The following is a 23,272-nucleotide window of genomic DNA, read 5'->3' on the forward strand; positions in this document are numbered from 1 at the left end:
GAGATGCTAGGCTGTGTCTGCCCTAGGAGATATAGAATGGTGAGCCCTGAGTGGAAAATTCCAGCACCTTCATCAGACTGAAGGCTTAGGTAGCAATATTGATATTTTGCTGCTGGGCAGACTGCATTTGCTGAATCAGAATGTTGGACCAGTTGTGATTAGCTTTGCCCGAGTGTTTAGGTAGCAATTTGTTTAATTTCTGTGTGGTAACCCTTTTCTAAGAAAGTATCGATGTATAGCTGAAAACTAAACACCTCTGGGTTAGCTCCCTTGGTTGAAGGCAAACACATGCTTAAGTGACTTGCTGGACTTGAGCCCAAGGGCCTTGTTCAGACTATGGCTCTGTTTCCCGTTGCACTCACATTCTGTCATCAAATGTAGCGCTAGCCAGCAACTCTGCTTAACAAGGTATCAGTCCTGTCATTTTGCTCATAATTTGGAGTTACGTTTCTGGCCCCATGTTACTAGAGGCAGACGATGCGGCCCGAAGGAATTAACAGAGTATCTCCTAAACGTGTGAAGACGTTTATGGCACTGAGTCAGGCAGGCAAATAAATGTTTGCAAACCTTCTGTCTGGTTTTAAAATTGTGTTCGTTTCCTGAGCCCTGTTTTAGTGGGTGCGGGACTGCTGTAAGCGGCACATCCGCTGAAGGAATAACTTTTTGTAATTGGCGAGTTGTGCATCCTTGAGATACTGTCTGGGGAAAGAAGCCCCTGAAACAGGGGCCAAAACAGGTAGGTGGATGCAGAAAGCAGCTAGTTATGTGGAAGAAAAAACGTGGCTTCCAAAATGTTAAAATTGAAGTTTTGTCTTTTGGAGATGGATGTGACAGTTTGTGAGTAGGCAGGAAGTAACTCAGCAATAAAGTAATCTCCCTTCGACACTGACGTGTTTTTTTTAAATAAGAAAAAATCCAGATAAGCATGAATATAACCTTTCAATTTTGTTTCTGCAATTATTTAGAGAGTAATTAATGCAAAAGCTTTCTTCACCCAAGAGAAGCATAAATTAACGGCTTCTTAGTGAAGACTGAGAATGTTGCTGTGCTCTTACAGACTATGTAATCAGTGCTTTTAAACTGCTTTTACAGTTCTTGTCTCTAGCTTGTCAAAATACATTCTTTGTAAGGAAATACCAGATTCAGGGTTAAAAAGTAACCAAACTTATTTTGTCTGTGACCAGATTTTTCAGTAGAGACTGTGGAACTGTTCTTCCCTGGCTTGTGCTCCGTGAGATCGGCTATGGATCATGGTCAAGAACATGAAGCATGTCTTGAGCAAACCCAGAGGTACTGTGTGGAGAGACCAATATATAACCAAGAGCTCTTACAAGGACAGCTACACAGACGAGAAAAAACACCTCAGACTCTAAGGCAGAGGATTGCACATTCTTGTCGGTAGGGTTTTTTGTCTTATCTTTATTTTATTGGTTAGAAATATTCTAATTCATAACTGATTCATGCATATGACTGGTAATGTCTTCAAAGAAACCTAAAAGATAAAAGCACTAGTTCGACTTTGGTTATTCAGCAAGACTGTGATGAAGTTGTGTATATGTTTTCATGCATTAATATATTAAAAAATGTTGGATACGTTAGTTGAATTGCCTTTGTCAGAGTGCAAAAAGAAAAATATGCAGCATAAGAATGTGAAGTATTAGTCAAATCACGTGACATTAATTCATAAGACCCAGAAAAATATCTCTTTTTTACATGGAAATATAGCCAAATTTGTGCCTCGTATGATCCTTTCAGAGAAGAACAGAGATGTATGACAGAAGTGTAGAAATCTAAATTATTAGTCTAATAAGAACTTAGTAGAGGCATTCTGTAGCTTGTAACTAACTGCCTTGGAATCTAAGTATCATCTGTTTAGACAGGAAATGTCTTTAACTGTGCTACTTTTTCTCTGTATTACCAGGGGATAATCAAGAGAAATTCCGGTTCAGATCTCATTAGCTTTACATTTCTCCATGCTTCCATTTGCAGGATTGATTCGCTTTCTTGCTAAAACCTTGTTCTGCAAGACAGCAAATGATTTCTGCCTGACTGCCTGCCTGTAAAATATTCCTGTGCACGTGACTTGACATTTGGAGATCGGTTTTGGTTAATGGAATGGCCATTCTAATGGTAATGGCACTCAGTTCCACCTCACAAAAGTTCACCTGTCCCAAATAAAAAAATATGTGGATCAAAATCTTCCTGAGTTATGACTTCTTGTGATTCAATCTAGTTAAACATGGAGAAGTGTGGGTGACTGATTCCTATCTCACTTGTAGCAGTAAGCTTGTTCACTCTGTAGTTTAGCCCCATGAGAATTCAGAAATGTTAACAAATCTGTGCAGTTCTCTTGCAGTTCCCCAGCAGAGGAAAACATTTGTATGATTGCAGTGTTATATTTTTACCCAAGGTTAAACTTTCCTGCCACAGCACAATCAAAGTATGGTGTGTGGCAGTACTGGATAGAGATATTTATTTCCTGGCTTTACTCATTTGTCATGAGTCAGGGTTTCAAAAGGTTAATAACTCTGCTAAGAGACACACAGATGAGAGCGTTGCTGGCTTCAGAGCCTTTCCTTCCAGTGTAAAGAAGAGTTGTCTTCTCAAATAGCCTTAAGATTAGCCTGTCCGTACCAGTGATAAACTAATAGTTTTAAAATCTTCTAAAAAGCGTTATATTATAAAATGTTATAATAAAAAAGTATAAAGGACACAAATAGGAAAAAGCATTGCCAAGTACTTTGAGCAAAAACCGCTTTCAGAAAGCAAGTGATCCTCAGGGGATTGTCACTAAGAGTAATCTCAGTAAGAGTGTTGTGTGACTGCTTAGTCATGTGAGAACTCGAACAGTTTCCCTTCCTGATGATGCCCAGCCTCCCAAGACTGTGATTCTCTTCTCCAGTTTCATAAGGTTTGTGAACAGCAACCAAGACAGGATAAAGGACTACATTAACTGGAGTTGTCGTTGTTTGTGTTTAAGGTTTCTCCCGAAGTTATTGTCAAGAATCTGAGCTTGCCTTTAATGAGCTGTTCCGCTGCATAGGGATGAAAGACAATTTTGGTGGCCCATTTGTTGCCTGCTAGCATCTAACTTTTTCTTTCTGCTTTGTATTTTCAGTTGTTCTTCTAAGAAAGCCAAGTCTCATCTTTACAGTTTCTTACCAATTTTAAAATGGCTTCCCCGTTACCCGGTGAAGGAATACTTACTAGGAGATATTATCTCAGGTATAAGCACTGGGGTTATGCAGCTTCCTCAAGGTGAGAATCTCTCTGGATTTATTTATCCTCCTCTTTGTTTTTACTGTGTGTGCTTTTATGGTAGCGCTTGGCTTCCTGAACAGGTGCTCATGAGAGCAGGAGGTGAATTTCGGGGGCGTTGTGGTGATCAGTACAGCATTCTGCAGATCAGCCCATAATGATGATTCCATTAAAACTGCAAATCAATCAGATGCAGCAGACTGAAAGCAGCTTACCTCTCTGATCAATACCAGCAGCTCCCTATGAAAGAACAACTTCTCACAGATTAAGTGCATGTCTAAACCTTTGCTGAATGCACCAAATTATTTTCTGATCTCACCATCCTGAAAGTTGTAGCAGATTTCCTACAGATTTTCCTACAGGGAAATCAGTATCTAACAGACAGACATAATGTTTCTGGAAAGCAGCTGTTGCAAAGTAAGCAAACTAAATTTAACCAGAGAAAATGTTCAAGAGACACTGATTCTTCTTTTTCTCTTAAGCCTAAAATTTACCATTTTAAACTGGAGCCACAATAGTGGGCAGTGTAAGTAAATCAAAAGTATCTTCTGTAACAAGACTGCAAATCTGTGGAATTTCTGTTAAATTACTTGGAAGTTTCACTGCAAGTGGAGCCTGGCCCTAAAGCAGGAGCAGACTCTTTAGAAGATGAAGAGAAAGCCAGTGTTCACTGTTCTCTTCAGCTCTTGGTGACTGTGACTAGACTAGTGGAATCTTCTGTTCAGCCTGACGCTTTACTATCACCAGTTTCAGAACTGCTGTGGAGTTAGAAAGTGACAGCATTTCTAAAGCAGTGTCATTATGGGGTGCCATCACTGCTCTGGGAATGGCAGCTTTGTAACAGATGCTGCAATCACAGTAGATTTGCCTAGGAGGACTTGGAGTAGAGGGAATTCTGAATTTTTGCAGAGCCCAGTCCAGAGGAGTCCTCATGTTAAGGGTAATGTAATCAAGGATATGTGAGTTTACTTGTGGTTTGGCCTCATATTTGTGTTTCCACCTCACTCATTCCACTTTAGAGTGAAACGTATTTGAAGAATTAAGCTAAATCCAGGAAGCCTAGATTTTAATAGTCAGTAACCTATTAAAGCAATGGAGTATCGTAACAATGTCTGTGTAGTTGAATATTTCTGTAGCTTCCTGGGTTTGTGCATTTTTTTATAATTAAGGATATTTTTTCTTCTGCAAATATAAACATCAGTTTATCTTAAACTGATAAGTAGTGTGGTTGACTGTCAGACAAATCTGATGTATGCTAGACACAAACATTACCGGCTGCATATTGAAACACAGTTTATGTGATGACCAGATAAGGACACTAAAATTTAAGTGGTCAGCAGTTGAACTTTATACTTAATTTTGTGACTTTGTTTTAAAATAAATATTATTCTGTCCGTCAGTGACTGTATGCATGCCCTTAAACTCCTCCTAATCTTTTCCTTTCTGAAAAGACAGAAGTTGAACTTTTATTTTTGTGGAATAGATGTAATTACAGGAAACGTGAGTTCAGAGAAGCCTGGGGGTCATTGCAGGCAGAACTACAATGACCAGAGTGTTTAAGCCATGAACTCCTATCATGTCAATATATCTTCATTTCTTTGGCACTGACAGACTTTAAAAATGCCAGTACAAATGAAAAGGAAAGTGAATAAAAGGATATTCAGATCAGGAACCTCACGCAGGACCCACCCTCCTGGTTTTGAAACTGCTGTTTTCAGTTCTGGTCACTCGTACCATACAAAAGGCCAGGCTGTTACAGTACAGGTTGTTCTGCTGATACTCTTGGCATGACAGGTGGCCCCTGGGGCAGAGAATATATGTGGGATGAGTTTCAGAAGTACTTAATGAAACGTTCATTGCTGCAAGAGAATAAACAGCATCATCAGACCAGCTCTGATAGGAATATTAATTCTTGGGTAGGACTTGGACGTTGCTTTGAGCACGAGCAAGTCCGTGTAAGCTCTTACACTGCACAAGAGTGCTTGGATGACGCAGAAGATGCCTTCCTGCTCTTCGTCTTTCATTCTAAACTGATACTTTGTCTCTTAATTTAAAAATAAATGTAATAGGAAGAAGTGGTTTTGAATATCACTAGCTCTCCGTAGTGGGTGAACCATTGCATCCTTTTGTAATTTGCACTGAACAGTTGAGCTTTTTGGTCCTAACTTGGACAAGTCTGACAAAGTGTGGTAAGAACACAGCTTCCTCAGCTGTTGTGGGTCTGCACTCATGAAGGTGGACTGGAGAACCAAACCAAGCCAGGATGCAACATTTTCTTCTTGATGCTCATTTGTTCAGCCCCAGTGTCTAATTCTCTCTAACGCAAGCCATGTAGAACTATTGGTTTTGCTGGAGCTGCTCAAGGGAGTGACGCGCTGTATCGTGTGGTGCATACAGCTTGTTTGTGCGCCTGGTCCTGTGATAAGCACACACTCAGTCACGCAGAGGGGAAGCCCCGAGGGAGGTGTCTCTCCCCAGCTTCCCTTAAAAGTGCTCCCCCACAGCTCCATTGCCATGTTTTCCCGTCCCCCTTATAAATGCAAATGGTGTGGATCACGCTTCCACTGTGTGGAACTAGACAGGGCTTAATAACAAAAAAGCCTTCATTTCTGGGAAGAATGTCAGACTATGTAAACTCTATGACCCTACAGATTGTAAGCAGTTATTCTCTGCTTATTTTACGTTTTGGAGCATGTTTTGTGGAAACATAAACTGTTATGTCATGCCACACGTTGCGGGGTGAGGGAGGAGGGAAGTATTTAATCAGCCGTAGATCACCATGAAGATCATGCGTGGTGAGAAAAGGAGAAGAAAAATCAAACATGGCCCACTGGTTGTGGGGTTTGGGGTGTTTCTACTTACATTCTTTGACAGATGAAAACACAGGCAACAAAAAAAAGTGTTGGCTGGCTATTAAGAAATACTTCCAGCCATGAAGGCAAAACAATGAGTGCGCAGATGTGCACACAAACACACACACCTGCCGTGCCTGTAATTAGAGACTTCTGGTTTCCTGACTCAAACCATCAGGTTTCTAGTTACTGCCCTGCAGTATTACACATATGAAAGAGTATTCCCTGCAAGACTTCTTGTTCATTAAACCTGTGATATGTGACCAGATTTCTTATTGAGTAAGTTAGTTTTAGTAGGTTTAAATCATTTTGCTTTAGATGTTTACTTTCTGTTGTTTGCCTAACATACATACTTGTGTCTGTTTTCTAGGTTTAGCCTATGCTATGCTGGCAGCTGTTCCCCCAGTATTTGGCCTATATTCTTCATTTTATCCTGTCTTTCTATACACTTTTTTTGGAACCTCCAAGCACATATCAATAGGTATGTATGCATGGGTATCTTTTCAGATAAGTCTCTGTGTGTGCATATGTTTAATAAAGTTGTAAAAAAAAAAATTGGAGAAATAGAAAGTGTTTTTCAATAGAAGGGTTTTCCATAAATTCTAATTTAAGTGAATAGGAGAAACACAAATGTGTCAAACATTAGCAGTACTTTTTATTGTTAATTTATCCATCCTACTTAGGAAGGATTAGAAAAGCCCCTGTTACCAGATTAGATCTAGAAATGTGTGCTGTGAACTCCTGAACTATAATTTCATCACTGCAGTCAACTGTCTGTGTGGACAGGATGAATCTTTAATTTGCATAATAGAAACTGAGATAGAAGAAAATGATAATGTTTACTTATCATGGCTATATCTTTAATGGTGGTGAGTAGATTTCTTTTAATAGTGCTGGAGCAGATTTTGGGACTAAAGATACAACGTTTAGGTAGAAAAATCCATTGTAGTTTGATTATACAGGTCTCTAAGGACCACTCCTAAAAAATAACTGCTGGAATTTTAACCAATTATTTTCCTCTCTTATTTCAGGCACCTTTGCTGTGATTAGTATGATGGTTGGTGGTGTTGCTGTGAGAGAAGTGCCTGATGAAGTGATTTCTGTAGGCTATAATTCCACTAATGCTACAGATTTCCTTGATTATTACAATGTTAGGGATACCAAGAGAGTGCAGGTCGCTGTGACTCTCGCCTTTCTTTCAGGAATTATCCAGGTATGTGGGTGCAGTTTGCTGTAAGGGCAAGTTCAGATGCTGCTGCTAGACTTGCAGTTGCAAGGGGTGCAGGGTCATGGGTGCCCTGTCAATAGGTCTGTGCTTCAGTACTGCTCTGTGTAGAATCCAGGCTGCTTCGTGGCAGCCCCATAACAAAGTGGAGAGGGAGACACTGGAGGTAAGTCTCTGGCATCTTGGCTTGTCTGGGAAAAATGTGATGGCCCCTCTTTCATTTTTTTCTAACCCATCAGAAAAACTCAACCTAATGTTCTCTAATCTGTCCATAAATGCATACAAAAACATACCTTTACCTACATGCCATGTTGCACCTGCCATGGTGTGGAGCGTGTAGTGCGTTGGTGGGTGCTTACTGAACTGTGGCTTTAGAAAGCCCAAGTTCAGGTTTGCCTGATCTGGCTTGGGCATCAAGGTAAGAAGAGGTGTCCAGTGGCCTGTCTGCTATATAGTGCTGGTGTTCAGGCTACAGTGGAAGTCTCATAGTTAATTTTTCTCTTCTTCATTAGTTGTGTTTAGGTCTCCTTCGATTCGGATTTGTAGCCATCTATCTAACAGAGCCTCTGGTGCGAGGATTTACTACAGCTGCTGCAGTTCATGTCTTTACTTCGCAATTAAAGTATCTCCTTGGCATTAAGACTAGCCGATACAGTGGACCCCTCTCAGTTGTCTATGTGAGTAACTACATTTACTGAACATGCAAATTCTGCATTGTTGGGATCATTTATTATTTTGGCACTGAGTAGAATAATGCTTCAGTATTCAAAACTGAGTATGAGGTATTCAAGTGCCATAGCAATATATGAGCATCTTAAAGTGAAGCTTGGGCGTGACTTCATAAATCGGCACAGTCTGAGATGGGCGGATATTAAGATTCTGCTAAATACTGATTTGTAATATCAACAGATCATTGAAGCTGGTTTCTTGTGCATCATGGGAAAATGAAATGAGGCTACTGAAATGGTTGACTGTAGACCAGGCATGTTTGGCAAAGCCCGGAAATGTTATTCTCAGAACCTTGCCCACACTATATTTCTTTAACTTCACACAAAATTCCTGATGGGAGTATTTTTCGTTTCCTCTTTGTAAGCTGGTTTGTAATGTGGCTGGACACAAAGCGCTGTGTCACAATAAACACACCCGTTCTTCAGAGTAGGGAAAAACTGTTTTGAACTAAGGACACACAGTGTCCTTACTATTTATCAAAGACCCTAAGCAATTAAAACTGGTTATTCAGAGCATGTAGGGATCCAGTATTTCACATAGCTCATAGCCTGATCTTCCACTCACCTTCTGTCTGACACATAGTGATGTGCAAGGACGGAAGAAAAACCATGCAGTGTAAATCTACAATTTGGTTAGTATAGCTTAAGTAAAACCAAAAGCTCTTGTTCACTTGAATTTAAAATTGACAGTTGTGCTCTGAAAAAAATAAAATGGATCCCATGCAGCAAGTTATTTGTTTAAAAGAACATTTCTAACTGCAATCACAATCAAAGCTTTTAAGTTTGTATGAGTATTACTTTTTTTGCTGTTATGAACAAGCAGAGTGGAAATGCATCTGTCTCTGATTTGCCTGCCAGTCTAGGAAGCCCCAGGTTGTTACCACAGAATTGATGCTCTGATTTTGCAGTCAGGAACTCCTGACTGGAAGAATGGGGAAGGTCTCAGATAGCTGTGAAAACCCAAGCTTTTGAGCATTATTGATGACTGAGCAATAACAAAGCTTCAGGATTTTGACTACGTGGAGGCTATAGAAAATACTTTGTGGGAATCTTGTATATTTGTGCAAATATAGCAGTCCTTTTGGAAACAAGGCTTTGGTAATGATTAATTCCTAAATTTGCTGTTTATTTCAGTACTTCAGAAACCAGACATACTAACTGCCATACAAATAGGAGGGAAGGTATACATTCAACATGTGCTACTGGGACATCTTGAATGTATAATAACCTGATAGTTGCTGTAATTTTCCTTCTGTCTAAAGAAAAAGATTATGTACATGTTCTTTCAAAGACCTCTCCAGAGGTCATTTTTGTATTTTTTTTTAGGTGCAGTGGAAGGAGAAAGAGTGATTGGTAATCATTTACCTCTAGCAACTTGTGTGTTCCAGCAAGCTTTCTCTCCTGGAAACACTCTTTTAATAGTGTTTTCAACTAAAAGATATTTGGAATAATCACCAGTTCAGCAGTGCTGCAGGATCACCATTATTTAGTCGTATTGCTATGGTAACTTCAGTGGTTATATCAGCAGCTTTATTGTTTTAGAATGGTTTATGCGGCTCTAAGTAGATGTGATTTGCCAAAGAATATTTGAAGGTATTAGAAGGAGTTTGCATTTATTGCTTTCAGGTAGCTCCCAGTATGAAACATGCATGAAAATGTTGAGGATAACGAGATGTGGCTTAGTTTAGACATTTTCCCCATTATAGTTTTTCCCTGAATTGTTTACCCCATTTGAGGAAGACTAAATGATTGTGAGTGCAGCTCCAGTGCTGAGATGCTCTGAACTTCTGTGTTTTGTGGCAGAAGTGGGAATTTCAGTGAGAAACTGATTCACTGTGGTTAAAAATGCCAGAATAAAACCACAGCTGAACAGCAATGTATAATTTGCTCTTTTGTGACAAATCTCCATGAAGACTATATTTTCTTAGGAATAATTATGATACTTCTGTTGTCTTACAGAGCATAGCTGCTGTGCTTTCAAAAATAACAACGACCAATATTGCTGCGTTGATTGTTGGATTAACGTGCATTGTTCTATTGTTCATTGGCAAGGAAATCAATCTCCGGTTTAAGAAGAAGCTTCCAGTTCCTATTCCTATGGAAATCATTGTGGTAAGCCAGTTGTGAAATTCTGTAGCTTAATTAGGTAACGATTCTAAAGCTGTAGAAACTGTCTGTTTCTATCAAGACTTATGGAGCTTTAGAGTAACTTCTGTTGAACATAATTCATTTGAGGCTTGATCCAGTTGAGTATTTGGATACTCGTAAGGTTAGGGACTGATGTGCCCAAATTTTAGGTGTAAAGTCCCAAAGAAGAATTGAAAGCCCAGTTAAACACCCGCAGTCCCCTAAGGGAATGGATTTGTTGTAAAACCCAGACTGTCCTGGAGTTTCGGCACTTGAATGATTCTCTGGGAGACATGCCTGTGGGGCATTTCCCACTTGGAGTCAAGAGCTCAGAACCCTCTCCTGAAGGAAGGTGCTTACAGATGCCCATTTCAGGGCAAGCAGAGCTTGCTTGCTTTTTAAAATGCAGTGGTAGAAAGAAGTGCAGGAATCAGTGGGACTTACTAGTTAACCTTCCTTTCTCTGTTTCTGAGACTGATAACTGACTGCAGCACTGATTCTGTTTTGAATTACTACTCTGAAATCCATGGATAAAGCAGACTATCTTAATACACACAAAGACCACATCTCTGATAACCTTTCACGATTTAAAAATGGGATCTTGGAAAAACTGGACCTCTCAAATAACCTGCATAAAATCAGATCTGAGAAAGGGAGTAATCGAAGGTGTGAGTACAATCTAGATAGAAGGAACAGAGAGAAGGGATGCTATTGAGAGATGATGAAGGTGGTATAATACAGTGTTGTTTGATAGTAAGGCAATAAAAAAGCGATCTTACACCTGTTCCTTTCACTGTTGCTGCACCAGTTCTGTTTACAGAAAGCCATGCGGGTTATGTCCATAAAAATATGGCAAAGTCAATGTCCTTGGCTTCTCCTTGCGTTTAATTTCCCGATACACTATTCTGCCTGAGCTTGGCTCAGGCAAAGGGAATTAGAATGATTCAGATCATAACATAGCACGTTCCATTTTAATGTTTCCAAGAAAACCTTATAAAATCAGCGAGGGTTGAACATGGTGGAGACAAAATTATGATACTTCCTTCTCTCTATCTGGTTCCTTACTCCCCGTTAGAAAACTGATGGACAAATAAATGTAATCCCTTGTATGTATCATACATAATCAGCTAACTGTTATTGGTTCTTCAGGTGACTTTATCTCTTTCTTGCTAATATTTACAAATGTATTTATGGATTTTTAGGTAATTATTGGCACAGGAGTTTCAGCTGGAATGAATCTGAATGAGTCATACAGAGTGGATGTTGTTGGGAATATTCCTCAGGGGTAAGGATGACGTATTGTTCGAACTATACCTTTTCTGTGTGGCATGTAGCTTGTATTATCGTAATTTGTAAATATTTTTTTTCATCACTAAGGTTACGTGCACCAGCAGTTCCTGAGATTCATCTCATCCCAGCAATATTTGTGGATGCGATAGCAATAGCAATAGTTGGTTTTTCAATGGCTGTATCAATGGCCAAGATTTTTGCCCTTAAACATGGTTACACCACTGATGGGAATCAGGTAAAAGTATTGGGTTTGCTTTCTTGAAAATTCTCAGTAGCACCTTTGTTACATTGTTAAAGTAAAATGGGATATTGGACAAAAGTGAATTTTTCTTTCATAGTGGAATCATGTCAGGTTTTTGATAGCCTGCATGATGCATTTTAAGTTCGTCTGGGTGTGCTTTAATAACCAGTTTCACTTTTTGCTTCATTTTGGGAAACTTACTTCTGTTAGACTTGGACATACGCATTATGATGGTGATGATGATGTCTGTTGGGCAGCTACTTTATCTCTGTTTTCTGTAACAGAATCATAGAATGTTTTGAGTTGGGAGGGAATCATCTCTTGACATTAGTTAATTATCCCTAACTGGAGTTAAGCATCTAGATTTTTTTCCTCAGGAGGTGCCAGATGCTTCTTTACCTGAGTCTTGAATTATAGAGCTCCTTGTCACAGGATGCAGTACATGCTGAGTGTTTAAATGAATCAAAAAAAAAGGATTGTACAAATGCAAAGAAAAACTCATTGAGAACTGTTGAAAATGTACAACACAAATCAACTGTGTTACAAATAGCGAGGTGCAGAGTAATCTGGGGAGGCCTCCTTACAAGCAAATAGTTTCTTAGGCATCAGAAGCACCCTGCTGGGTAGATGGAGTTCTGATCTTGCTCCTAACAGTTCTCATGTGGGATCTGTTTGATGAAGCAGTGGACACGGTTTTTTTCATGTACAGCAATAGATTACCACCCATAGAAACACAGCCAAGGTTGCTCATGGTTGTGATGGTACTTAACAAAGACTTCAGGATGGGAAGCAAAGAACAGTGTTTGTATGAGAAAACCATTTTCCATCTATATTGAGTGCTAAAATTCAAGTTATTCCCAAGTTGAAGAAATCCTTAAAAGAAGCAATGCTGTCCTTCATTTTAGTTTTCAGTCTGACTCATTACTGTAACATTAAAGGATGGGAAATATCTCCAGCACTTTGTCAGATACTTTCTTTAACAGATGTTTTAATGTGCATCAGCTTGTGCATGTGTGAGAACCACAAGTATAAGCTAAAAAAAAGGTTGCTTATTCTCTTCATTAAGGTTGCTAGAAAGCCCCGTCAGTAAGATGTGGTTATTAGTATGTATGGGTAAGCTCAAGCTTCATAACAGTTAAATGAATCAAATATTGCTACATACAATTGCTAGGTATAACTGCCTTTTGTTTTGTTCTGTTGTTTAACACAGGAACTTATTGCCTTGGGAATATGCAACTCTGTGGGGTCATTTTTCCAAAGCTTTTCAATCACTTGCTCAATGTCTCGGAGTCTTGTTCAGGAAAGCACCGGTGGGAAAACACAGGTATGTAAACCCAAATTTTGAGCCAAACAAAGATTGCTTTTTTGGAGCTCCAGAGCTAAAGTCTGAAGCTTTGCTAGATCACCAGATTTCTCTGCCTAGGCCAGAAGGAATTACTGGAGTTTTCCTTGTTTCAAATCCAGATTGGGCCAAGGTGGAAACTTTCATGACAGCTGAAATGGGTGAACTGAGTGGGAGGCATGAGAAGTCATTTGAATAACTAACCTTGTGGAAAGCACAATAGGGGTTAGCTAATGGGTAACACTGCAGTTTTGGGGGTACTTAAAAATAATTTCTGGATGCTTTTGTTCAGATTGCAGGTGCTCTATCTTCAATTATGGTTCTATTGGTAATTGTGGCTATTGGATACCTCTTTTAACCGCTCCCACAGGTAAGGGAGTTTTGCCTGTTGGGTACTGTGTAAAATAGACATTCTGGGATGATTAGTAGGCAGCACAGTTAGAACTTGATCCAGAAACCTTTAAATTTTGTATGCATTTTTGCTGTAAGTTAGACTAGAAATTATTGTAGAAAATATTTTGAAGGATCCAGCATGCTTTTCATTGGTGGTTTTAGTTTTTGGACATTCTGGACACTGTCTTTAGATCATAAAAATGATACCTTCAAACAATTCCCCTTCAGAATCATGTAGTTTGGAAAAGACCTTTAAATCATCAAGTCCAACCATTAACCTAACACTGCCGATCCCACCACTAAACCGTATTCCTAAGCACCACATCTACACATCTTTTAAATAGCTCCAGAGATGGTGACTCCACCACTTCCCTGGGCAGCCTGTTCCAATGCTCAAAAACCCTTTCAGTGAAGAAGTTTTTCCCAATATTCAATCTAAAGCTCCCCTGGCACAACCTGAGGCCATTTTGTTTTGTCCTATCACTTGTTACTTGGGAGAACAGACTGACCCCCACCTCTCTACAACCGCCTTTCAGGTAGTTGTAGAGAGCATCACGGTCTCCTCTCAGTCTCCTTTTCTCCAGGCTAAACAACCCCAGGTCCCTCAGCTGCTCCTCATAAGACTTGTCCTCAAGTCCCTCCACCGGTGTTGTTGCCCTTCTCTGGACACGCTCCAGCACCTCAATGTCTTTCTTGTAGTGAGGAGCCCAGAACTGAACACAGGATTCGAGGTGTGGCCTCACCAGTTCTGAGTACAGGGGGACAATCACTTCCCCAGTCTTGCTGGCTGCATTTGATTGCAGCATAGGAGTTCTGGGAAGAGGTTAAAACGTTTAAAAAAAAGAGCTCAGGTAGGAAGGGGGTGGGACTGGATGGTGGCTCAGCTTAATGAGCTGGTTTTGCTGCAGTTTTACTTAGTTGTTTAAAAATACATTTACATGAATAAATATATTGTGACTTTAAAAAAAATTGTTTCTGGTGACATTCCTAGGATGATACACAATTCCTGTTTCTTTTTGTAGGAGACGTACCTTGGATTACACCTATATGACTGTTGCAGGAATTGTTGCATTTCATTGTAGAGAAACTTGAATTTGGGGTTACAGCCTAGCGGCACTAGGCACTACAAGCACTATAGCTGCAGCAGCCTAGAGCTCAAGAATATATTATTTCTTTTGCCAGGAAAGAGTAAATCAAACTGTACTGACTCTGGCTTGCCATTTCTGCAGCTGCAGTAAAAGCATATCTCCAGTGAACTGCTTGAAAAGTTTTGTTTTTAAAATGGAACATCTGTTCAGTAGACTTCTATCAGTTGTACAAAGCACAGAAATATACTTGTTTGTCATGCTTTGAAATTCTTATTTGACCTTGAGTTTGTTTTGCTTATGAAAACTGCATTTATGTAATATTCTTAGACAGTGCTAGCCGCGATTGTCATGGTGAACCTGAAAGGAATGTTTAAACAGTTCGGAGATATCGCGCACTTCTGGAGAACCAGTAAGATTGAGCTGGTGAGTAACGCACAGTTCAGTGAATATCTTTTACCGTATTGGCTTTGTTGCTACTCTTCTTCCTAACCCCATAACAGGATAGAAACTTATCAAGGAGTTACAGATTGGTGTTGCAGATGAACATAAGATATGGAGCTGTACCTGCCGTAGGAAAGTGATCTGTTGCAGGCAAGAATGTTCTTGTTTCTGTTCAACCACCTTTAACTCGAGTTGAAGTAGTTTGGTTGCAATAAAAGCAAAGCGTTTGCAGCGCTTCTGTAGGAACTACGCTGAAGGCAGTGGGAATGTCTGAGAAGGATTTGAAAAACAGAGTAACAAAAAGAAAACTACTTGAAGGTATTTGCCATCTTTTAAGATAAACCAAAAAAAGTAGTTTAGTTGCAATAAAAGCAAAGCGTTTGCAGTGCTTCTGTAGGAACTACGCTGAAGAATTTGAAAAACAGAGTAACAAAAAGAAAACTACTTGAAGGTATTTGCCATCTTTTAAGATAAACCAAAAACCTGGGTGGAGTGGGCCAAAACTAAGGGTATATTGGAAGGAACACTTTGGTGGCAATTTTCTCCTGGATTAACTGGCTGATGGAAGTAAGTGAGCGCTACTTGCAGACTTGAATATTTTTTTTTATCCTAAGGTATTTGGAGTCTGATGGTAACACAGCATTCCATGGCAAATAGGACTTAAAGCATTAATTAATATGTGACAGCTTTTCAGTTGTTCTGTTTAGCGCACCTTGAGCTTTTATGCTCTTCTGAAAGTTTAAGGCAATTACGGTCTGCTGTTGTGATGGATTACATTGCAGCCTATGCCTGAACAGAAGTGATACATAGGTTTTGAGGTTGAATTATGATGTTGCTTTTGCTATTAACTGAAAAGCACATGTAATAATTCAGACCTTTTCTTTGTTTTAGGCCATCTGGATGGTAGCTTTTGTGGCTTCTCTTTTCCTGGGACTAGACTATGGTTTGCTCACTGCAGTAGCATTTGCAATGGTAACTGTTATTTACAGAACACAAAGGTCAGATTTCTTCTTTATCAAAATTAGTGTTTGCTGATCTTCTGTGTGGTTTTGTTTATTTAAGGGATGCAAATAAGCAAAAGACCTTTCCACCCTCTGTAACTGCATACAGTATAGAATCTGCTTCCTAATGTAGGTCATGCCCTATGGCTCTGATCCAGGGTTCACATTTTATTTTTCTGAGAAAAAAATTTCTGCAAGGTACGAAATTGCAATTTCAGTAATAAATGGAAGATTTTTGATTTCTTACCTTGGTTAATCTTCTTGTTTACTTTTTTTAATGTCGAGAGTTTAGAACTTCAAATCTGCTTGATGCCAGTTTCAGTAAGTGTTTACATTTCTTGTGCATCAATTGTCACAGTCAAGCAGAAATTATGCCAGGTTATCACTAGATGAATGCTTAGGTATTTTATGAGAAAGTTCTAATTTAGCAAAAATTTGTGCCTGCCCTTCTAGTTTTTTCAAATCACTTCTCTTCCCCCATTCAAAGTCACAAAGCTTTTACTGTGAAGCTTTCCACATCTACAGTGAAATGATTTCTTGCATTTGTGGACAGGATCATCATCTGAGGCTTCTAGGCTCAAGGTGTGGGACATCTAGGTGGAAAGTGTACAGAAGTGTCTGGTTTTGTCTGTATTGCAATGAAACCAAACTCTCAGACTTCTAGTCTGCCATCTCTGTATAGTTTTGTTCTTGCAGACACAACAGTAATGTACTTGGCTGTAGCACTGCTTGTGAGTCGAGAATATCCATCTGTTCAGGCATTGTTCTGGGAGCAGAAATTACGGCGTGTTTTCTGCCAGTGCGAGTTTCCATATTTGCAAGATACGTCAATGGAATTGCACTAGTTCACGCCAAAGAGAATCTGCCCTGTACCTTTTGCATGCGTTGGCCCATACTTTTCAGAAAATGACAACATTATGTGCTAAATTTATAAATTGGTTTTGCACTGGCAGCAGGCAACTTGTCTGGTCACTGAATGGCCCCTTTGTTGTGTTCCTGCTGTAAACTGCCCACTGCGTCTGACCACGTTTAGATAAGCCTGTACCAGACAGGCACTGCACAGTGACTGTTTAGAAGTTTCGATCTGTATCGAATCCTCAGTTTTCACTTTATAAGTGATAATACTGAAACATTTGCTTCCATTCTCTCTAGCCCTCAATACAGAATTCTTGGTCAGATTCCTGGCACTGACATCTACTGTGATGTGGAAGAGTACGAAGAGGTAGGAGTGTGTTCTTCTGCATTGAAGAGTTCACTGCTTAGGGGAGCAAAGACGATTGTGGCACTTTGCTGCTTAGCGCTACCAGACTGCACATAGAGTGAGTGCTGTCTGCCTAGCAGTGGCCTGTGCTGGAGAGAAAGAAAATCAATTTGATTTTAATATCATCATAGAATGGCCTAAGCTGGAAGGGACCTTAGAGATCATTTTAATCCAGCCTCCCTGCCGCCAGGGACGCCACCTCTCGACTAGATCAGGCAACACATGGGGACCGAACGGGAATCGAACCCACAACCTTAGCGTTGTTAGCGCCACGCTCAACTGACTGAGCTAACCAGCCCCCGAGAGCAAAAACTATTTTGTTGTACTGCATGTATGTTTGACCAGGAGGTGATTGAAAGTAACCTTTTCACTAGTTCCGCAGTACTAGTTTGCACAAAATGATCAGGTTTATAGGAATGCTGCTGCTAAGCCTGTACAAAAGTGCATACAAGGCCACCCTTGCTTGTGTGGCATGAAATCCATGGAAGCCAGGATCCAGACTGAAACATTCTTCAGAATCGCACAAACTGTTCAAAACAGCATCTCCCTGCCTCCACCCTGCCTCGTTAAATATGCTTGACTAATGGCACAAGTGCTTGCCGTGCACTTAGTTTCTTATAAATGCCATTTCAAGCCAAAATTGGTGAAAGCAGTACATTTTGTCGATACAATGGATATAAACGAGCTGTATTTATTCACAAGCAGCAACTAAAGATTTCTGTGCTCTCTGCCACATTCTCAGAGATGCTGCTCTGAAGGCTGCATCCCTGCTTACTAAGGAAACAGTCTGTAAAAACCTGTGTGAAAAGGTGATGCTGTAGTCTGAAAACCTTCTCTCACCAGCAGTTCTGTTTGGAATGTGATACAAACCAAAAGTGTACGTGAGCATGTTTACAGCTGTACGCAAAGAAGGGGAGGCTCTGGTTTTGTTACACCAGATGCAGTCAGTGTTACTTCCTCCTGCATGGGGCTGGCAGCATATGGCACCTGGATCTCTGCTGCTGGCCATTTGCATGTAAAATGTCAGAGTGCAGCCTGTTTAAACATTACTTCATTTAAAGTAGAGGAGAGAAGTGATATTTACACCTGTCTGAAGTCCCATTTAAAACCAAAGTTTTGAAAATATTTTTTTTTTGGTACGCGAGGAGACAAGGAAGAAAGAAATAAGTCATTGGGCCTGTAGAAAGGGAGGCTAAAAGGAAGCGTAATCAGATCTCCATGGTTTTCTCATGGTAATACCAGCTGCAGGTAGCGACATCAGAGAACTGCAAATATTTGGTTCCTTCTTATTGCCGTGCATTTCGTTGTTACAAAGGAGGAGGAATGCTACATGGCATTGACTGTGTGCAGCATTACACCGGGAAAGGGAGAGGTTCAGGTCTTCTGATTGCTTTTGCTCGCAGCAGTGCCAGCCTTCTATAGCTGACACACACCGGTAGCGGCTCAGGGTTGGCTGTTAGGCTGCTGCATGTCTGCATGTCTTGTGATCACAGAGGAGCTTTTCTTCTAGCGCAGACAATACTTAAGTGTGCATGTCCAATATTCTTTTCCTTAGGTTAAAGAATATCCTGGAATAAAAATATTTCAAGCTAATGCATCGCTTTATTTTGCTAATAGTGAGTCATATACAAGTGCACTGAAGAAAAAGGTAAGTAAAGTCCTGAAAATTCAAACTGGCTTTTGAAACATACTCGTCTTTCAGCTCCTTTAGTGTATCCCCTAGCACAGTGTTTCTCAGCTTGTGGCCCCTGGTAATCAGTAAAATATGAGAAGGTGACCCTCCAGCCAACTGCAAATCATCCTAGGAAGGAACAACGTGGTGGGAGAGAATGAACAGGAAACGTGTAGCTTAATACTACCTGCTTGTGAACGGCAAGTCTGGTGATTGCAGAGCACAAAGTGGTCAAACATGCTATTTTTTTTCCAGAAGGAAGTAAGTAGTTGCTGAACTGAAAACAAAACTTCTGAGAGTAAAAGCTTCCTTCTTGGGTAACAAACTTTACTGGAGTCTAAGACCATGGAGCACATCCCGTATGAGGAGAGACACAGAGAGTTCGGGCCTGGAGAAGAGAAGGTTCCAGGGAGACCTTACAATGGCCTTCCAGTACTGAAAGGGGGCAACAGGAAAGCTGGGGAGGGACTCTTATATCAGGGAATGTAGTGATAGGATAAGGGGTAACAGTTTCAAACTGAAAGAGGGTGGATTTAGATTAGATATTAGGAAGAAGTTCTTTACTGTGAAGGCAGTGAGATAATGGAACAGGTTGCTCAGAGATGTGGATGTCCCCTTAAAGGCCAGGTTGGACGGGGCTTTGAGCAACCTGGTCTGGCGGAAGGTGTCCCTGCCCGTGGCAGGGGGTTGGAACTAGATGATCTTTAAGATCCCTTCCAACCCAAACCATTCCATGATTCTGTGAATACTGGGAGCATTTAATGCTACTCATGAACAACAAATTTCCTGCATACAGAGTATGCCTCATCTGCTTAACCAGTGTTTGCCTGCGTGGGAATGGCAATAACAGAGCTAGCTGTAAGAGCAGACCTGCCTGACCCGGTAGCGACTGCACCCTTACTAACGTCTGAAAAATTTTTCTGTAGCTCCCATGACGTGTCTTGTCCAAAACAGGTGGGTGGTACTTACCTTCACAACACAAGAGGTGTCAGTGATTCATGTCCAAATGCACTTCTCTCCCTTTTACTCTTTGCACTCGAATCAGCACTCGGTTGAAACATGGCATTCTGATTTCAAGAAAAGAACGGGATGTGTCTCTTCCTTATCTCATTAACATTGCGCTTGCCAAGATTATTCCTTCTTTCTTTATACTGTTCTCACCCCCACCGAGGGAAGCTGAACAATGCAGGCTTGTGTTTTATGTTCAGTGCTAATTGATACTGCAAAGTCATCCAAACAAGCTGAATCTCCTCTGATGGCGCTTTCTTTTCGTGACAGACTGGAGTGGACCCTTGTGCCATATTAGCAGCAAGGCGAAAAGCCCAGAAGAGGCATGCCAGGGAGATAAAGGCAGCAAATGCACTCAGAAAGAAAGCCGTACTGAAGCTAGTGAATTCTTCGGTAAATATTTACCTCTGCTTTATCAGCTAACATGCTGCTTCTGTTATTATCATTCTTGTTTATACAAGGTGCAGAGTGCTCCTTGAGTAGGAACGCTTAGGGAGCAAGCACTGCGCAGTGTGGACAGGCTAATGAGGGAACAGCATAAGGATGAAGAGGCTCACGGCTGGGTTGGTTAATTGTGTTGAACCTTGATTACATTCAGGTAACACATAGCAGAGCAGAGCCTTTCCACACCATCACACTGTCTCAGCAGTGCTGTCAGCAGAAATTGGAGCAACCCTACCTCTGCCCCACCCGGTACACTTGGAATAATCATGTATAAACAGGATATAGTAAAATCGATTCAAATCAGCAGCCCCTGTAATAAAAAGGTGCCATCCATACGGCTGATCCTGGCGTGGTTAAGTGAGGCAGATGCATTGGGAAGGGTTGTTTGAAACATGCTTGTGCTTTTGTGCATGTTTTTAAATTCATCCTCATGGTGGGAGCTGGTGTGTGCTTTTCACCGTGGTAAATCAACCAAATGCCTAACTTAAGAGCCCAATTGCTGTTGCTTTTGAATATATAGGAAGGAAATAGGTAATTCACTCTGAAGATAATGGCTTTAAGCTGCTCACACGTGACTAGACATTCTGGGCATAAGAATAAACCTTGGTATAAGTAAGGGAGAATAAACCTTGATATTCTGGGCTCCCCATTTCAAGAAGGAAAAGGAAGTACTGGAGAGAGCCCAGTGCAGGGCCACTAAGATGATGAGGGGAGCGGAGCATTTCCTGTACAAGGAAAGGCTGAGAGAGTGGGGTCTCTTTAGCCTGGAGAAGATGAAGCTGAGGAGGTATCAGGAGGATGGGGCCAGACTCTCCTCCGTCGTGTCCAGTGACAGGACAAGGGGGAATGATCACAAACTAGAAAACACGAGGTTCAACTTAAACATAAAAAAAATACTTCTTTATTGCGAGAGTAACAGAGCACTGCCACAGGCTGCCCAGAGAGGTTGTGGAGTCCATCTCTGGAGACTTTGAAAACCCACCTGGACACATTCCTATGTGATCTACTCCGGGTGATCATGCTCTGGCAGGGGTTGGACTAGGTGATCTTCAGACCTCCATTCCAACCCCTCCCGTTCTGTGATTCTGTAAGATGTGGAAGTACGTGTGCACGTAAAGCCAGTTTGTGTAGTGGCTAGGAGCTGCCCCCCTTCTAAAGGCTGAAAGGATAGATGAGTATGGGGAGGAAGGGCATCTAGAGTGAAAAAGCATTGGCTGTCATTTAAACTTTATTTATATTCTCTCCCAGTCTAACGACGTGGAAGCAAGCGTAAAACATGAGATAGCAAATGATGAGTTACCTGTAAATGGAAAATTTGCATCTGCAGACACTAGTGTACCAGACATGTCTGCTGATGAGCATGAACATTTTGTGGAGCCCGAAACAAACATCCACTCTTTAATTCTGGATTTCACCCCAGTGAACTTTGTGGATTCAGTTGGAGCAAAAACATTGAAATCGGTAAGTAGGGCTTTTGTCTCCAGAAAAACCCATAGAAAACTTGTGAGATACCTAATAGGGAACTCGTCAGCATGAGACATAAATGCCCACTCAAAACCAATCCTGTACCTCACCTAATCCCAGTTTTTCATTCTGTAGCTCTGTAAGTTTTAGTTGGGTGCTGGGGAATGCGGACTGTGCAGCTTTCACATTAATTGGCTTACGTCTTTCAGAACTGCGACGTGTACGATGATGTACCTGTGTTTAACTTCGCTTTTACTCTGTTGTAGATTATAAAGGAATACAAAGAAGTTGGTGTCGATGTCTCTATTGCCAGCTGTAGTGGTGAGTTGAGATTTATTTATTTTTTTTTGCAGGGCGAGCTTTGTGGGAGAGACCATGTTTTACGTGTTTCCCCCTGGCCCAAATTTTCTGCTGCCAGGTGCCTCAGTAGTATCAGCACGTACTTCACATAAAATTGGATTTGAGGCAAAGCACGCCCGTGTGCATTAGAGCTTTAGTGAAAATAGAGCGCTGATGTAATGAGGTCTGTGAGGACTAGATCCTGCTCCCTTTTATTCCAGCTGGCAGATTGTAAATGCCATGCTGAACTTTGTGTCTTGAAGTTGTTGCAATAATGTAGTAAGGAGAAAAGTCTGCAATGTTCCATTTTCGTGATGTTTGGAATTGTAGCATGTTCTGCCAAGAATAGGCCTGTTTGTCTGGATAAGAGAATTGCCAGTTTGGAGCAGAAGTAGCATATGCTCCACCTGGCTGTTTTAATTTTCAGTAATAACAAGTAAGAGAACACGTTGTCTTCATCCTGAGATACCGCTGTCTTCCATCTTTGTGCTTTAGGTCATGCACTGATGCCATGTCTGCTTTTTATTTTGCAGGCCCTGTTATGCATGAGCTGACAAGACTGAATTTTTTTGATACCACTGTAACAAGAGAGTTGCTGTTTCACAGTATTCATGATGCCGTCCTCGCTTGCCAAGTGAGACAAGTCTGCTTCACAGAGCGATTTTGACCTCTGAAGAGTGGCACCGAGCAATATGGAAGCCAGATTTATGCTAAGGGAGACTCTTTCTGAATATTTAATTTGCACAGTTTGAGGAGAGCCTAAGGCTGTTCGTATACGGGTATAGGGGGGTGCTTATTTTCCGTAGGAAGAGTGGATAAGGAATTGGAAGCCTTCATGCTCATGAATTTTTTCCTTTAATCAGGGCATAACCTACCAACAACATGCAAGCACAAAATTATGCAAGACAAGAAAATTGCGTGTATTCTCTGCTACAGTCAGAATCTCACAGACAAGGTGACGTTCATAGGATCATACATTCCTATTCCCGTTGAGAAAATGGGCACTTTAACTCACTATGAGGTGGGATCTTGCAGGAAATAACTGTTCTGCAATTGCAATGCACTGTACCAGTGTCTTTAAAGAACTTTCTTAGATGG

At 40.8% G+C, this 23,272-nt stretch overlaps 1 protein-coding gene across 1 annotated transcript; it reads left to right on the plus strand.

Annotated features, from left to right (window-relative positions):
• The first annotated feature begins 1,243 nt into the window (after nucleotides 1-1,243).
• On the plus strand, nucleotides 1,244-22,848 carry LOC104275671 (prestin-like). Its single transcript, XM_009871690.1, is given in 19 exon segments — nucleotides 1,244-1,398; nucleotides 3,119-3,258; nucleotides 6,481-6,591; nucleotides 7,142-7,323; nucleotides 7,848-8,012; nucleotides 10,023-10,175; nucleotides 11,393-11,475; nucleotides 11,568-11,715; nucleotides 12,932-13,045; nucleotides 13,356-13,433; nucleotides 14,872-14,967; nucleotides 15,877-15,983; nucleotides 17,139-17,208; nucleotides 18,803-18,895; nucleotides 20,198-20,320; nucleotides 21,620-21,832; nucleotides 22,102-22,156; nucleotides 22,708-22,810; nucleotides 22,812-22,848. Coding segments are annotated over 19 exon segments (2,226 nt in total).
• Nucleotides 22,849-23,272: the final 424 nt, after the last annotated feature.

This window comes from Apaloderma vittatum, unplaced genomic scaffold (assembly GCF_000703405.1).
Source record: "Apaloderma vittatum isolate BGI_N311 unplaced genomic scaffold, ASM70340v1 scaffold6366, whole genome shotgun sequence".
NCBI classification, from domain to species: domain Eukaryota; kingdom Metazoa; phylum Chordata; class Aves; order Trogoniformes; family Trogonidae; genus Apaloderma; species Apaloderma vittatum.